The sequence below is a fragment of the Equus caballus genome, chromosome 20 (assembly GCF_041296265.1).
Source record: "Equus caballus isolate H_3958 breed thoroughbred chromosome 20, TB-T2T, whole genome shotgun sequence".
Classification (NCBI taxonomy): Eukaryota; Metazoa; Chordata; class Mammalia; order Perissodactyla; family Equidae; genus Equus; species Equus caballus.
This window is the reverse complement of record NC_091703.1, coordinates 24,135,945-24,152,715: the sequence shown is the minus strand read 5'-3', so window position 1 is coordinate 24,152,715 and position 16,771 is coordinate 24,135,945. Positions and strand designations below refer to the sequence as shown.

The 16,771-nt window shown below is 40.1% G+C and overlaps 1 protein-coding gene across 7 annotated transcripts in view; it reads left to right on the top strand.

The window, feature by feature from the left end:
* Window positions 1-1,430: 1,430 nt before the first annotated feature.
* The window catches only part of KIAA0319, a 94,375-nt gene continuing 79,034 nt past the window's right edge, over window positions 1,431-16,771 (top strand). The window contains exons 1-2 of one of the 7 annotated variants that reach the window (XM_070244146.1): window positions 1,441-1,650; window positions 1,779-1,917. Coding sequence is in view for 3 of the 7 variants with exons in the window: in XM_014734219.3 (XP_014589705.2) it covers window positions 1,824-1,917 (94 nt within the window). In the remaining 4 variants the exon portion in view is untranslated. The other 6 variants (XM_023624524.2, XM_001915673.5, XM_023624526.2 and 3 more) reach the window with 6 other exon arrangements.

Below are 16,771 nucleotides of genomic sequence, written 5' to 3'. Positions count from 1 at the left end.
GCAAAATAGGTGCTCATTATAATGGCTCTGAGTTAACAAAGAGATGTTATAGTTCAACATTCTGGGCTAAGCTCATATATATATTCAAAGACCACTGGGAGCGAGACTGTTGTCTGACTAAATCCAATTTATTGATGCAGTGAGAGGGCACTTTGAGGGTCCTGTGGGAAGCCACATGAGAAGAGAAAGGAGGGAAGTGTCCTTTGTAAGGTTTGGATTCCCACTGAGGGATTCCAAGGAGGGTTTTGGAATCACAGATTGGTTCCTGTTTTCGAGGCAGGTTGGGAGAGGCAGAGATTAGGAGTTGGGTGCTGTCCTGCGACAAGGAGCGTTCAGCAGTTGGGTATCACCAGTTGTGGATGGGAATAGCAAAGTAAAGGGGAATCAGTGGTAAGAAAGTTGTAGTCATTCACAGGGGGTGGTTATGTCATTTTACAGCTGCTGCCTGACTTTGGGAGAAACAATATTTCCTATTAACTTTGCTCCTGGCTTTATCTGTGTCTGTCTTCCCAGCCTGATCGATGGGTTGCCTTTTTCTTTTTAGTCCACACTGATTTTCTCTCTTTGAATACTGGACAGGTTTTTATTTTAATGTGCATTATCTCATTTAATTCCCACAATCCTCCTATATGAATGCTATTATTATGTCCATTTTATAATTCAGGAAACTGAGGTTTATTTAGCAGGATTGTGTGTAATTCATCCAAGGCCCATCCATAGCTAGTGAGTAGCCTCCTGGGGACTCGTTCATCAGGGTCTGTGTGACTCGGTGCTAAGCACTGCACTATGCTTTCATAGTCGTGGGAATGTGCAAGCAATGCCCTGTCTTCCTTTTCTGCCCTATGTTAGCATACCAAGTTGCTTGAGCACCTTATTATAAGAAAACAGGATACAATGCAAACAAGAGTCTTCCGCATGAGTTTCCTATGGTTCAAATTATCACCTTCCCCTAGATGCAAACATAGTCCAAGTACATCGGGCGCCTAGTTAACCTAAAAAGCATGGAGTTGAACTGGGCCTCTCCCAGCACCGGTTTCCATCCTCAGTCAGAAAGCAGCACGTGCTCAAAACATAGCAGGGCCTAGAAAGGCTCCCGTTCGAGGAGTGTAACCTGTGCATGTGGGATGACTTAGCTTGGGGGGACACATTCGCAAGGGATCTTTGACTCAGGTGGTGCGCTCACGGCTCCCTTGAGCCAGCCTGGCCTGGGGAATGGAAGGGGCGCTCGTCTCCCGGGCCCGTTAGGACCACGGTGATAGGGAAGGGGTTGGTAAAGGAAAGAAGGTGGGGCATGCAGGCCGCCCTGCTTCCCGAAAGCCTCCTGCGTGTTTCCCTGCGGGGTAGGTCTCGGTCGCCCGGGTGCCCATCTTTAGAAGCTCACGCTGGGAGCTGGGCAGAGACTGCCGGCCCGCCCATCCCTGGGGGCGCGTGTGCGCGTGCGCGCGCGTCGCCGTGGTAACCGCGCCGGCGGAAAGGCGCTGAATCACGGGCGCGCGCTTTCCCAGCTTTAGCAGAAGCTGCCGCGGGGGGCGGGTGGGGGTCCCCCAGTGTTGCGTCCTTGCCAGACAAGTGCAGACCCCGGCGGGCCTGACCCGCCCGGCTCAAAGCCGGACGCGGGAGCTGCGGCCGCGACCGCTGTCGCTGCTGGAGGTAAGAGCCCAGCAGTAGCCTCCACCTGTCTCGGCTTTGGGAAAAGTCGCCTCTCCGGGGCTACATCCTGGGGAAGAGAAAGCAAGGGTTTTGCTCGGATGGGGCGGTAACCTCCTCTCTGACAGCAGATGCGCGTGCCAGTGTGTGAATGTGCGTGTGTGTAAGGCCGGGAGATGACGACGAAGAAGAGCAGGTGGGACGGTGGTGATGCTTCGAGCCAGCTGCACCTACTAGGGCGAGCTTCAGTGTCGCCAGCAGCGACCCCAGGTACAGTATCCTACTCCCCAGCCCAGCTGACGGAGTGACGGGAAGGGAGGGCGGCGGGTAGGCAGGTAAAGCCAAAGAAAAATAGATTCAACGCCTGAGTTTGGGAGGTGAGTTTCTTAGGGATCTTCTGGATATCTAGGAAAGGGCATTTCCTGATTGCTGCACTGATCGATTGTTCCTTAGTAGGGTGGAGTCGGGAAATTTTTCATATTTTCCTAACCTTATGAATTGCATTTCTTAGGCATGTAGAATCGTTTTCTTTAAACTTCGTTTAGTAATATTTCTGTGATCTGGGCTCGCATTTGCTAAATTCGTTTTGTCTCTGTACCTTACCATAATCTGAAGCTTAAAGCCTTTTAATGGCTTTTCTCTCCTTCCCTTTGAACTTCCTCCACGGAGTAGATATTAAAGATATTATTAATCAAGAGCATGGACCTGAAATTGTAAGAGTCATCATTCTTTCAATCATTCGTTCTCTTACCTGCGTGGAGAGAGAAAAGGATATGATGTATAGTCATGTCCATTTTTATTGCCAGTTTGCTCATCCAAACGTTTTTGTTTGTGGGTTAATGTTAGTGGTTTTTCCAGTGCTTAAATAGAAATGTTGAATGATATTTTTGATAATAATAGAAAAAGTAAATTGTAGAGAGCTCCTCCTCCTACAACCAAGAATTTTTGAAGTGAATGTTGGCTCTTATTTCTTTATTCCTGAAATGCATGTTCACTGTCCAAATGCTTCAAATTGTTTATTATGAGGACAGCACGTTCATGGAGACTGCTGAAGTTATGCCAAATGTAAAATTTTATTTTGTGCTTATTATTTTGCATCGTTTTTCATACAAGTGAGGAAAACTGGAGATATCAATTCAGTTATAGACTTAGGAGTCGTAGAGAAAGCTGAATTCCTCTGTAATTTGAAAAAGAGAAATGCATCAAGGCTTTTTAGAACCACAGGTGATAGAAAGACTCATCACACCTTTGCCTGTACAATGCCAAGTCATGGACTTATTTTCCTTTCAGAATAACAAAAATAATTCAGCTGAAGTCTTTATGTATTAAAAATAGTCAAAAGAGAGCTTCAGTAATTTATTAATGTAAAAGAATGGTTTTGCTGTTAAATTTTCTTGACCTCGTTTTTTTAATAACCAGACAGAGAAGCAGCATTCTCTTTAAATAAATATGTAGGACCAGGCACGACTGTTTCTGGAGCAGTGATGTGGATTGCCAGCTCAGGAGGCCAGGGTTTGGTCGTGGCTCTGCCGCTTAGTGGCTGTGTCACGTTTGGCAAATTCCTTAATGCTTCTAAGCCTCTGTTTCTTCACCTGTCAAATAGGGATAATAAAATAAAACCTATTTAATGGAATTCCTATAAGAATTAAATAAAGTAATACATATAAGAACTCTTTGCCCATTGCCTGGCATGTAGTAATACTTCAATAAAAGTTAGTTATTATTATTCTTGAGATAAATTTCTTTTCAGGAAATATTTTCTATGTCTTCAAAATAATTTGGCATTAAAAATAAAATTATTTCAACGTCACCAAAACTTGTTCTGATTTATAATGTCAAATCATCATAAAATGTATAAATTTTTCCTTGCAGCATCTTTACAACAGGCCTAGAATAATTGATAGGTTATTCTTCTATTTGGGTTTTTTTTTAAACCTGTATTTTTAGACAATATTCATGTGAATTCAATAATGAGAAATTTTCTTTTTTATTTCTATTAAGCCGTAAAAATGGTTGGACCAAAATAACATCTGTTTTTGTGTCATTTGGCAGATTCTTTTTAGCAATAGGTGTTTGAGTTTCAAAGTAAGGCTTCTTAAAGAAATGACACACACGTAGATAAAGATGTGCTGCTGGAGTTTTAGCTCTGTTGCCTTCCAGATAATATTGGTAGAATTATGTTACCTGTTGGAAAGTTTTGGTATCTCCAACCTGCTGTGCGTTCTTTTCCTTAAGTTCAAAAAAACCAAGGGATTCTAGTAAACATCTACTTAATTTAAGCAGTGTAGCTAGAGTAAGAGGATATAACTCAGACCCTAAAATGAATTTTCAAAGCTGGGATCATTCCATGCTATAATTTGAAGCACCGGATTTGTAAGTATCAAGGGTAAATTAGCTCGTGTTAATTTAACTCTGCCCACAATGTTAAGCATTACAGTTTGTAGTGTGCTTTTCCATGTGGTGATGGGGAAGTATGGATTGCTCCCTTCTAGGAGAACAATCCTGTTATTTTAGATCTGTGATTATCAGCGTGCGTTACCGTTTTTTCGCTTTCATCGTTACAATGAAGTGTAATATGTATAGCTGCACTGTCTTCTCGTCAATTTAACATAGTTGTCTTTCTTCAGAATTTTTTCAAGATAACCTCTTAAGAAATGTTCAATAAAACCATTATCTTTACCATTTCTCTTAGTATATTTATAATTATCAGGAGGTTGAAATATTTTGCTAATTTAGTATCTTCAACCTCCTTGTCTTAAAGGTACAAAACATCCAAATTCTAGGTACCAAATGCTCAACATTTTGTTGTAGTGTGGGCAAGGACTTCTCCCCAGACGCATACTGGCTAACTAGTCCTCGCTGCCTTACACTGGGGCTTTCCTATCCACTGCTGTGCTGCAACTGCTCTTCCCACATCTGGATAAACTTTTTCTGACCTCATTTTACTACACATCTTCCATCCAGTTGACCATTCTCACTTTCTTGAAACAAGTTCCTCTCTTGGTTCACCAGTGCCATCCTTCAATCCCCTCTAGGGCTAGCTTTCTGAAGTAGATAGATGAACATGTCACATCTCTCCTTAAAAATCTTCAATGTCATGTCCATCAATGGATGAATGGATGAAAAAAAAAAGGTGGTGTATACGTACAGTGGGATATTATTCAACCTTAAAAATGAAGGAAATTTTGACACATGTTAACGTGGATGAATCTTAAAGACATTATGCTAAGTGAAATAAGCCAGATACAAAAGGACAATATTGTATGATTCCATTAATATGAAATATCTAGAATACTCAAATTCTTAGAGACAGAAAGTAGAATAGTGAATACCAGGAACTAGGGGGAGGGGAAATGTTATTGTTTGGTGGAGTTTCATTCCAGAGTTTCAGTTTGGAATAGTGAAAAAGTTCATCCGGGATAGTGATGATGGTCACACAACACTGTCAGTGTACTTAATGCCACTGAATTTACACTTAAAAATGGTTAAAATGCAACTGATGATTGGATAAAGAAGATATGGTATATATATGTACAACAGAATACTACTTGGGCATAAAAAAGGATAAAATTGTCCCTTTCACAACAACATGGATGGACCTTGAGGGTATTATGTTAAGTGAAATAAGCCAGATAGAGAAAGACGAACTCTGTATGACTACACTCAAGAGAACTTATTGGTGGTTACCAGGGGAAAGAGGGAGTCGGGGGAGGGCACAAAGAGTGAAGTGGTGTACCTACAACATGACTAACAATAATGTACAACTGAAATTTCATGAGGTTGTAAACTATCATAATCTTAATAAAAAGTTTAAAAAAAGTTGAAAGGTTAAAATGGCAGATTTTATGTTATATTTATTTTACCACAATAAAAAAAAATGAGGGTGGGATCTGGCCTGGTGGTGTAGTAGTTGGGTTCATGTGCTCCACTTTGGCAGACCCGGGTTTGTAGGTTCAGATCCCGACTGTGGACCTACACACTGCTCATCAAGCCACGCTGTGGTGGCATTCCACATACAAATAGAGGAGGATTGGCACAGATGTCAGCTCAGGGACTATCTTCCTCAAGCAAAATGAGGAAGATTGGCAGCAGATTTTAGCATAGGGCCAATCTTCCTCACCAAAAAAAATAAAAAATTTTTAAAAAATGTTCCATGTCTTGCTACTGCTTACTAAATGAAGTGCAGACCTCTTGGTGTGACCTAAATAGTCCTTTACTATTTCTTCTTGGTTTATGTTTTCATCTCTTATCTCATCATTCTCTACTTATATTCCACATTTCAGCTGTGTGGAACCACTCAGAATATGCTACCCTTTGCAAGATTCCAAGCTTTCTACCTGCAGTCCATCCCCGCAACCTAAAATGCTGTTCTTTCTTCAAAAAGCAGCCACTCATCCCTCAGGCTAGAGCTTAAATGTCCTGTTTCTGCAGTCTTCCCTAATGTCCTCAGTCCCTCCTTCCTTGATGGCAGTCTAGCTCCGTGGGTGTCCCTGCCTGATATCACTTGTCCCAACACCAAATAGTATAAGCTTCTATAGAGCAGGGACTAGTTTTCTTCCTTTTTTTTTTCTCCCCAAAGCCCCACTACATAGCGGTATATGCTAGTTGTAGGTCATTCCAGGTCTTCTGTGTGGGATGCCACCACAGCATGGCTTGATGAGTGGTGCTGGGTCCAAACCCAGCATCTGAACTGGTGAACCCTGGGCCGCTGAAGCAGAGTGTGCAAAATTAACCACTCAGCCACAGGGCTGATCCCCACTAGTTTTATTCTTAAAATGCATATTTACTTTTAAAATACTAAAGTTAATAAATTTTTCCATTCTTCTCCAAAACTATATAAGACCTTATACTTTAATTTCAATTTCCCCTTCTCTCATCTTTCACATTATTGTTGTTTAGCATTTTAGTTTGGATAACATTTTTATTGTCATTTACCAACTTGTTGGTCATTTTCTAGCTTACCAGTGCTTCTTCCATCCCCTCTGGTCAGTTTTCCTTTCTTAAGTCTTTTAGGGAGGATCTGTAAGTGGTATCCTCAGTGTTTATCTAAAAACCACTTATTTTGTTGTTACTGTTGAATGATCATTTAGTGAGTATAAAGCTCTAGGCTGGCAGTTTTTGTCCCTCAGTACTTTGAAGATTTTATTTCCATTATCTTCCGGCATCTGTTATTGTTGATGAAAATCATGTTGTCAGTCTAATTCTTGTTCCTGTTAAGATAATCTGTCTTTTGTCTCTGGTTCTTTGTAAGATCTGCTCTTTGTCTTTGACGTTGTGCAGTTGCATTTTGGTGAGTATAGGAATCGATTTATTTTTACCTGCTCAGAACTTCTGGTACTTCCTAGATATGAGAATTTTTGTCTTTCATCAATTCTGGAAAATTCATGGCCATTATCTCTTCACATTTTGCCTCTTCCTAATTCTTTCCTTTTGGAGCCATCTGGAGCTGGTATATTGGACCATTTATTACTTCGTGACTCTTAGTCTCTCTTTTATATTTCCAACTTTTTATTTCTTTGACTTGCATTTTGGGTTATTTCCTCAGATACTGCTTCCATTTCAGTGTATTTAATTTTAAAATAACTGGCTTTATTTTAATCACACAACTTCTGATTTGGATCTTTTAAACTATGCCTTCTTAGAAAAATCTTACTGTGCTATTATTTTATGGTGATTTTTGTCTCCTTTCCTCCCTTTAATCTTTGACCACGTCAAACATACAGTCATGTGTTGCCTAACCATGGGGATATGTTCTGAGAAATATGTCATTAGGCAATTTCATCATTATGCGAACATTATAATCTGGACTTACACAAACCTAGATGGTATAGCCTACTACACACCTAGGCTATATCGTACTTATTTTACGGGACCACCACTGTATATGTAGTCCACCGTTGATGGAAACGTTGTTATTCAGCACATGGCTGTACTTATTTTGTAGTGTCTCTTAGCTACACTTTTATTTCCAGTTCCTGCTCCCCTTTTTTGCTTCTGCCTCCTCTCCTTTGTACTAGTCTGCTCCCTAGTGTGTATTACGTTTTTTTTGGGTGACTCATCTTCAGTGGGAATTGTTTTTCTGTTGGAGTTCTGTGGGCTTTGTGTCAGGAAACTGTTTCTCTAGACAAATTTTGCATTGCTTCTGCCTAGAAGCTTAGCTACGTGTTCATAAAAACTGTTTTTGTCATATGTACATATGCTCCATTTAGCCTGGAAATGGAAGTTATAAATTAGTACTGCACTGGGTTGTTAAAGCAAAGTCCCCATAAAGAGGCACACCTTGGCAATCCTTCCTCCATTCAGTTTCAATCTCATCATGACATGCCCCTGGTTTCTTCTAGCCCCGATTCACATGATTCATTAGTTCTTCGAGGCTGCAGTGGTGTTTATGAGGCTCTTCATAATAATTCATAATGTCATAGATGTCTACCTACTTTTCCGCTACATTAGTTTACTATTGCTGCAAAACAAAATACCATAAACTTAGTGGCTTAAAACAATACCCACCTATTAGCATTTATTCGGGTCTCACTAGACCCAAGTCAAGTTGTCAGTTGAATGCATTCTCATCTGCAGGCTCTGGGAAAGACTCTGCTTCCCACCTCGCTCAGCTTGTTGGCAGAATCCAGTCCCTTGCAGTGGTTGGACTGAGACCCCCATGTCTTTGAGCTGTCTCTGGGGATTGCTCTCAGTTCCTAGGGGCTGCTCTCAGGTTCTTTCCACATGGCCCCTTCCATCGTCAAAACCAGCAATGGAATGTTTCTGTCATGTCCACTATCTTCTCTCTGACTTCCCTTTCTGATTTCAGATGGAAAAACTCTGTTTTAAAGGGTTCATAAGATGGGTTACTACTGCTTGGATGACCTGCCTATCTTAAGGCCAATTGATTAGTAACCTTAATTATATCTGCAAAATTCTTTTTGCCATGAAACATACCATAATCATGGGAGTAACACCTGGGGGTGAATGTCTTGGGGCCACCTTAGAATTCCTTCTTGTCACACTTGCCAATTACTGTTTGTTTCCTTGACCATTTTCTTTTTTTTTTTATTGAGGAAGATTAGCCCTGAGCTAACATCTGCTGCCAATCCTCCTCTTTTTGCTGAGGAAGACTGGCCCTGAGCTAACATCCGTGCCCATCTTCTTCTACGTTATATGTGGGACGCCTGCCACAGCATGGCTTGCCAGGCTGTGCCATGTCCGCACCAGGGATCCAAACCGGCAAACCCCGGGCCACCAAAACGGAATGTGCGAACTTAACCACTGCACCACTGGGCCAGCCTCCTTGACCATTTTCTTGACTGCGCCTTGAACCTCAGTAAAACTTGCATTTTAACATTCATCGCATACTCTGTCTTTGATTTTGATAGGTCTTGAAATATTACTTGTAAGTCTTTTGTCTTCTTTTATGGGTCAAAACTGTTTCCTAGAGCGCAGAATCCATCACAGAAAAAGAGGTTATGGCAGATTACACAAAATATGTTGTAGGACTCATTTGACTCAGGGAAGCGTGTGTTACAAGGCATGGTGTGTTTTTTCCTGCACGGCCATGTGTCTGTTGGAAGGAGGGTCCCTGTGTTAGTCAGCTAGGCTGGTCCCAGTCAAACCTGCTTATTCATCTTTGTATTCCTAACATTTAGCGCTGAGTTCATTTATAACAGGTGTTAAATAAATGTTTCTTGGAGAATGTTCTTTTTCTCTCTGTGGAACTTGAATATTTTTGTGTGTATCTACCTTGTCTTTGTTAATACCTAATTCCTTGACCCACATTAATTTTGTCCTTGCATTTGGAACTAGTATTGTGTTTTCCCTCCTTCTCTCTCATTTTCTTTCGCTATTCACATTTGTTTGTCTTTTGAACATCCAAGTAAAATTTCCTCCTAGTTAGTATTTATTTAGTAATTCCCATCCCATTGTTTTGTTTCTCCTACTTTGTTACAGAGAAGCCCTAATAAAAAGTTATTTTAGTTTTTATATTTTAGATGATTTTTGCTTTATAATGAGTATTAGAATCTATTACTGCCTTTTTTCTCATTCCCCAAATATCCTTGCATATTTTTTGCAAATGAATTTCTTCTTTTTAGAGGAAGATTACCCCTGAGCTAACATCTGTACCCATCTTCCTCTACTTTATATGTGGGATGCCTGCCACAGCATGGCTTGACAAATGTTGCATAGGTCTGCACCTGGGTTCCAAACCGGCGAACCCCAGGCCACCGAAGTGGAACATGCAAACTTAACCACTGTGCTACTGGGCCGGCCCCTGCAAATGAATTTTATTAAGTACTTTAAAGCATTATGTTCAGTTTTAATTCATTCTTTGTTTCCTTTTTTTTTTTTTTTTGGTGAGGAAGATGGTCCCTGAGCTAACATCCATGCCAACCTTCCTCTACTTTGTATATGGGATGCCACCACAGCATGGCCATGTGTGGGTCCACACCTGGGATCTGAACCTGTGAACCCTGGGCCGCCAAAGCGGAGTATGCAAACTTAACCACTACACTAGTAGGTTGGCCCCATTCTTTGTTTCTTTATTAACCTAACATATTGTTATCTTTAATATCTGTTGCCCTTCCAGCTTAAACAAACCTCCTCTTTCCATTTATTCATCTCTTCCATTATCTCTACCAATACAGTTATACAGTTTTATAACTGTATTTAAAAAGAGATTCTCTGTCATATTTTCAGTCATTCTGCATATTTGTGTGTTCCTGGCCATGCCTGGGAATGAGCTGTCTCTCATTAGTACGCTTTCAGTCTGTGTATTTGTCTGCTATATATATATATATATATATATATATATATAAACAGAGATGCTGTTGCTTCTAAGAGCTTGGCTAGTCTTCATCAACCTGGCTGTATTAACCCTAATGCTGATGCTTCTTTCATTAGCTTGATGGTTTAATGATGAGAAAACATCTCGTGTTACTCTCTCCACCGTCTCCCCAATAATCTGATTCTTAGAAAATTGATAAAGGAAGGATTTGGCACATTTTTCTGCCTGTATTTTCTCCTAGTTGTTCCCTGATTCACTCTTTTTAGCCTCGCAAAATCTGCTTACTCTCCATTCCACACAAATGCCCTCCCTGTGTTTAAAAACCAATGCTGGATCGTGTTTCCCTTAATTTTGCTTGATCTCCTAATAGGAAGTCATTTTACACTGTAATTGTAAGGCATTATCTCTGGTGCCAGTAAATTCCTGGGTAACCCTCTGTGTTGATTGGCACAGGTTTTCTAGAACTTATCTTACTTTATCAGCTTTCAGCGGAGAAAGTCAGAGCATAGAATAAGGGACTGAAAAATCACCACATTTTTCCATTCTTGGCTTGGCACCTAGCTGGATGTATTGTCTAGCTTTCCTTCGCCTTACCTCCTCATTCATTGGTGAGGATTTGGGTCTTGAGAGCCCTTTGCAGATGCAGGAGAACAGGTCTAACTCTCTTCTACCGGTACTTTCTGAGCTGCTTTCTTTTCAATACCACCCTCCAGGCTTAGGCAGGTCAGGGGGCAGGAGTGTGACTTGTGAATAGTTGATCACCTGCTTTGGCAAGACAGAGTGCCGAAAGGGAGAAGGATCAGGAAAAAGCAGCCCTGACTCATTCCCATCTTTTATGTTCCTTACCTGCTGAAACTTAGAGGTTTGTTTTAGAGAAACTAGAAACTAACTTCTCATTGATAAGCCACAGAACTTCAACTGATTCAACCAGAATAGTCTATATACCTGTTGGGGATAACAATATCTGTCTTACCTCTCTCAAATTGTTATTGGAAGTCTCAAATAACATGAAATACATAAAATTGCCTTGTGAATAAAAGGACTATTATAAATGGCTATTATATTGATGATGGGGATGATGAATATTACAAACCATTTGTTTCCTTGTTATTAATAGGGTAGATTCTTACTGATAACGTTCTACCTTCTTTCTGTTTTGTTCCTTTTCCTTCATAGGGAATAAGTGAATAATTATTTCCTTAATGCCAGAAAGTTAAATTCTAAAGGAAAACTTTTTGACCAGCCAATCATAGGCCTGCTGATAAATAGAATGGAAAGATTGAGCAGTCTCAGAAATGATGCACAGTTTGCCTGATTTGGAAGTTTAGTAATTACCAGCTGTCATCAGAATTTGCCACAAAGCAGATTCACTTTCATTGACACACAACACATTTGGCCCTCAAATATGACCTCCCGAGAACTTACTGGCTTGCCTGCACAGTTGCTGGCACACGGCATCTGCACTCTTGCTAGCCTTCCCTTTCGCGTGTTTTCCTTTTTTATTTTTTTTGAGGAAGATTAGCCCTGAGCTAACATCTGCTGCCAATCCTCCCCTTTTTCGCTGAGGAAGACTGGCCCTGAGCTAACATCCATGCCCATCTTTCTCTACTTTATATGTGGGACCTACCACAGCATGGCTTCCCAAGCGGTGCCATGTCCGCACCTGGGATCCAAACCCGTGAACCCCGGGCCTCCAAAGTGGAACGTGTGCACTTAACTACTGCACCACCGGGCAGGCCCCTCGCGTGTTTTCTGAAGGTGATAATTTAGTTATTATGGTGCAGGACAAAGCATTTAGGCTTTCTCCCCTATTAGGTAAGAATTGAGTTTAGGGAGAAATAAAAGTACTGAGCCAATTGAAAGCTACACTATTCCCATAATTGGGGAGACTGTTTATAGTCCCATGGTGTACACTCAAGATTTCATCTCCTAAAATTTTTCTTCTTAATGTAGGAACAGTGTCCCCAGGAATATAAAACTGTGGCGTTATTTACAGTACAAGGGCTGTGATACAGTGTCTTAATCTGTAGTAGTTTAGAAAAGATGGTAAAATGTTTACTCTAGCAATTCGTGCATAAATAAATATAAATATAAATGTCTTTTACCTTTTTTTCCTCACAGCACATACTCTTTCGCTGAATATTGTCTATCCATCTTTTGAATTGTTCTCTTATCTGTTTTATCCAGTTACCCCTAAAATGAGCAGGAAATCACCACGTTCCTTTCTAGCACTCTTTCTTTGACTCCTTGAGTCCAAGATGCTCAGACGATACACCTGTGTCCTGCAGTCGCCCCTGAGGCTGAAGCCTGCCTCAGCGAAGAGAGTTTTTGTCAAAGTAGTGGCTGATAGAGCAAGGAAGGAAGAATCATAAAAAGAAGACAACATCCTCTGGCAGGCCCAGTGGCCAAGTTGAAATAGAAATATAGCTGTCTTGTTTGAGTCCACTTCTTCTGAAAAGCAGGAGTTTGCCAACTAAGTTTTGTTAGTCAGTTAACCACAAATAGGACAAACCATAAATACAGCCTGTGCTTAGTAGCCTGTGGGAAAATGCTGTCCAGAAGCTCCATTGGGTCTTTGGAATTGGGCCCCCTTTGAGCTATTTTCATTTCCTTCAGACAAGAAAGGGGCAACTTACTTTTTTCTGAGCCTGCAGAAGCATTTCACTCCAGGATGATTTATAAAAACCGAATATCAGAAACAATCTAATTGTCTAGCAATGAGGAAATGGTGAAGTGAATTATAATAATCACCTCAATGAGATGTGGCAAAATAACAAAAAAGAATAATAAACAAAAATGTAACAATGAAGGATAATTTTTGTGATAGAATATTAAGTGAAAATAAGACCTATATTCCTCTAAGATAACAGCTTTGCTAAAGTATATGTATACTTATTGAGTAAACTGAAAGAGAACCTAAGAGAAGAAAATAGCCATTCATTAGTATGATTTGATTGTAATTATTTTAATGTATGTTTTTGTCATGCTATTTAAAGAGCAATTTATTTCATTCACGCATATTCCATCCAGGCAATGTGCCAGAGCTTGGGGACACATATATAACCCATAAAAAGTGATTTATCTGGGGTGTACCTCTCCAGGGATTTGCAATATATTTTTAAAAATCACCCTTATTCCCTTGATCAGAAATTTTAGCTCCAATATAATGCAGCAGCCAAGGGGCAGCAAAGTTTCAGTCACCAGTGTTGTCTTTCATAGTTCATCATTGCTTTTTAGTTCAAAAACTAGTAGCAGCCATGATAAAGCATCGCCATTCAACATCTATAACTTCTGACGAAAATGTACCATATCCTGGAATGGATGTCTCACAAGTTCTGGTCCTTTGTCATTGATTCCACCTTGGTTCTGGCTTGGCTGGCTTCCTTTGGGCAGACATGAAAGAAAATCCCCAGTATCTGGACACCTGAGTTATTCTTTCTTCTCACTGTAAGATGGTTGGCTTTTTTCACCCTTAAACTTAAAAAATGCCCTCTGCTCTAGATACTCCATGGGGTCAGTAATGGGACAAGGTGGGCACATTTCAGAAAGTCCTTCTTTTGAAAAGTACAAAGGATGGTGTTATGGGTTGAACAGTGTCCCTCCAAAAGTATATGGTGAAGTCCTAACCCCCCGAACCTGTGAATGTGACCTTATTTGGAAATAGGGTCTTTGCAGATGTAATCAAGTTAAGATGAGGTCATTAAGGCAGGCCCTTAATCTAATATGATTGATGTCCTTATAAGAAGAGCGAAATTTGGACGTAGAGGCATACAGGGAGAATGCCTTGTGACAACAGAGGCAGACACTGGAGTGATGTGGCTGCAAGCCAAGGAATGCTGATGACTGCCAGCCAGCACTGGCAGCTAGGAAGGGGCAAAGAAGGATTCTACCGAGTCTCAGAGGGAGCATGGCTCTGCTGACACCTTAATTTCAGACTTCTAGCCGCCAGAGCTGTGAGAATAAATTTCTCTTTGTTTTAAGCCACCCAATTTGTTGTACTTGGTTACAGATGACCCAGGAAACCAATACAAATGGTTAATGCAGGGATTGTACTAAATAAATGAGCACTTTGGTGAGCACCTGATGGGGACTTAGAAATGGACAGGCGTTCTGGACCTGGTCAGGTTTTTAAGAGCCTGCAGGACAACTATGCTTCAAAACTTTTGTTTGAATCAAATGTGACATATTAAAATTAAAACAATTTAAAGAAGAGAACTTACAGGCTAGAAACAGGAAAACATAAGGTTACTTAGAAAAATTATTGCATTGAAAGAAAAGAATAAAAAGTGGGAAAATTTAGAAAATTAAAATACATGACGTTTCTAGCCGGTACTTACTCTAAAACCAGTTAGACTTTATAAAAGCAAAAATCCACTAATTTACTTACATAAGAAATTTAGATTTTTAAATATATTTTTTTTTTGGAAGGTAGATGCCATTGTATGATGTTTTTATTGCCTATGTTCTCCAGTCATTGGGACACGCTTTCCAGCACCACATGTGCTAGAATTGGTATAAAATCGGGAAACAAGGATGAATGTCTAATTTTTCAATAGGACAATTAGTTCATTTTACTAGGAGAATAAGGCTCCTACATTCAGGGTATCTCCTCAGTAGTCTACTGGTGAACATTTATGCTGTTATTTGTGGTCTTATTTTAATAATTTTTGAATAGTGAATAAAAATGACACAATTAAATGTTCCTCTTTCGGATCATCTGCGGGTATTAACAAACAGTTTGTTAGATCATTATATGTATTTTAAGACGATGATGTTGGTCCCTGAACTGGAACTACCAGTTAGATTGCTTGGAATCCTGGCCTCTTTCTCCAGTGGCAGACTAGCCAAGATTATCATGGTCCCTGATGTAAACCCAAGTTTTCAGCTACTTCTTCTGTTGGTTTCTTCATTCTGCCAGGGCCACAGCTCATGACCTAGGTAGGCTCTTTGCTGTGGATCCCTCACTCTGTCTTTCATTCTGATCTCTTTATCAGACAATGATTATGTCTTCTGGAAGTAAGGAAGGCAGGAAGGAAGGAAGGACGGAGAGAAGGAAGGAGGAAAGGAAGAAAGGATGGAAGGAAGGAAAAGAAATACGGTCATCAGGACCTAACCATCCTCCCTCCCAGTTTATTCTTAGTGTGGTTCTCTCCATGGCTATGACTGAGCTCTAAGTCCTCAGCAGAAATTTTGAACAGGAAATCGTTACCTCCAGTTGACAATGATCTCTAATTGTTCTGTCACCCATGGTACATATTTCCATTGTACACATAAGAATGTCTTGGGAGAGCCTGTCAGCTTATGATGGTTATAGCATTCTGTTGACCTAACAGCATCATAACAATAGCTGTCTAAAAAGAGGATGAAGTCCTCTTTTGTTACTAAAGATATATTACATATTATCATATAGAGAATTTGGAAAACACAGAAAAGTAGAAAGAAGAGAAAAAGAATCGAGTTCCGCTGGCCTAAGCTACTCTTTGAAAGACCACACAGTGAATTGTCCATTGCTTCCTTTTTGAAGTGCTAATGAATTATCTGTTCAATAAAACTCACTCTAGAATGCTGCTAGAGTTTAGCACCCAGGTTTCAATCTGCAATTTCTAGAAATTACCATTATTCCCTCTTGAAAATAAGAACATCTTGAACATCTCTTTTTCTCCTGGAACCTTTCTTTTTCTCTATAAATCTGCACAGGTTACCAAGACTAATTACACAGTCAAACCTGCAAATTCTTTGTGTATCTTGGGACATCCTTTATCTGGGCCTCCCACTGGAATATAACCTTCTCAAGGGACATTTCTGTTCCCCACTGTGTTCCCAGAACCTAGAATATTGCTTTGTCTATGTAGGTACTCAATATGATTTTTTAAAAAATAACAGCTTTATTGAGATATAATTCACATACCACAAAATTCACCCTTTTAAGTTTGCAATTCAGTGATTTTTAGTATATTCACAGAGTTATGCAGCCATCACTGTATCTAATTTCAGAAATCTTCATCACCTCATTTAAAAAACCTCATATCTACCAAGCAGTGCTTCCCATGAGTCCCTGGCACCACTAATTTACTATCTGTTTCTATGGGTTTGCCTATTCTGGGCGTTTCATATGAATGGAATCATACAATATGTGTGTGGCCTTTTGTGACTGGCTTCTTTCACTTGACATAATGTTGTCAAGGTTCATCCATGTTGTAGCATGTACCTCATTTTTTTAATTGCCAAATAACATTCTGTCTTATGAATATACCACGTTATGTTTATCCGTTCTTAAGTTGATGGATATTTCATTATTTCCACTTTTTGGCTACTGTGAATAATGCTGCTATGAAAGTTTGTGTACAG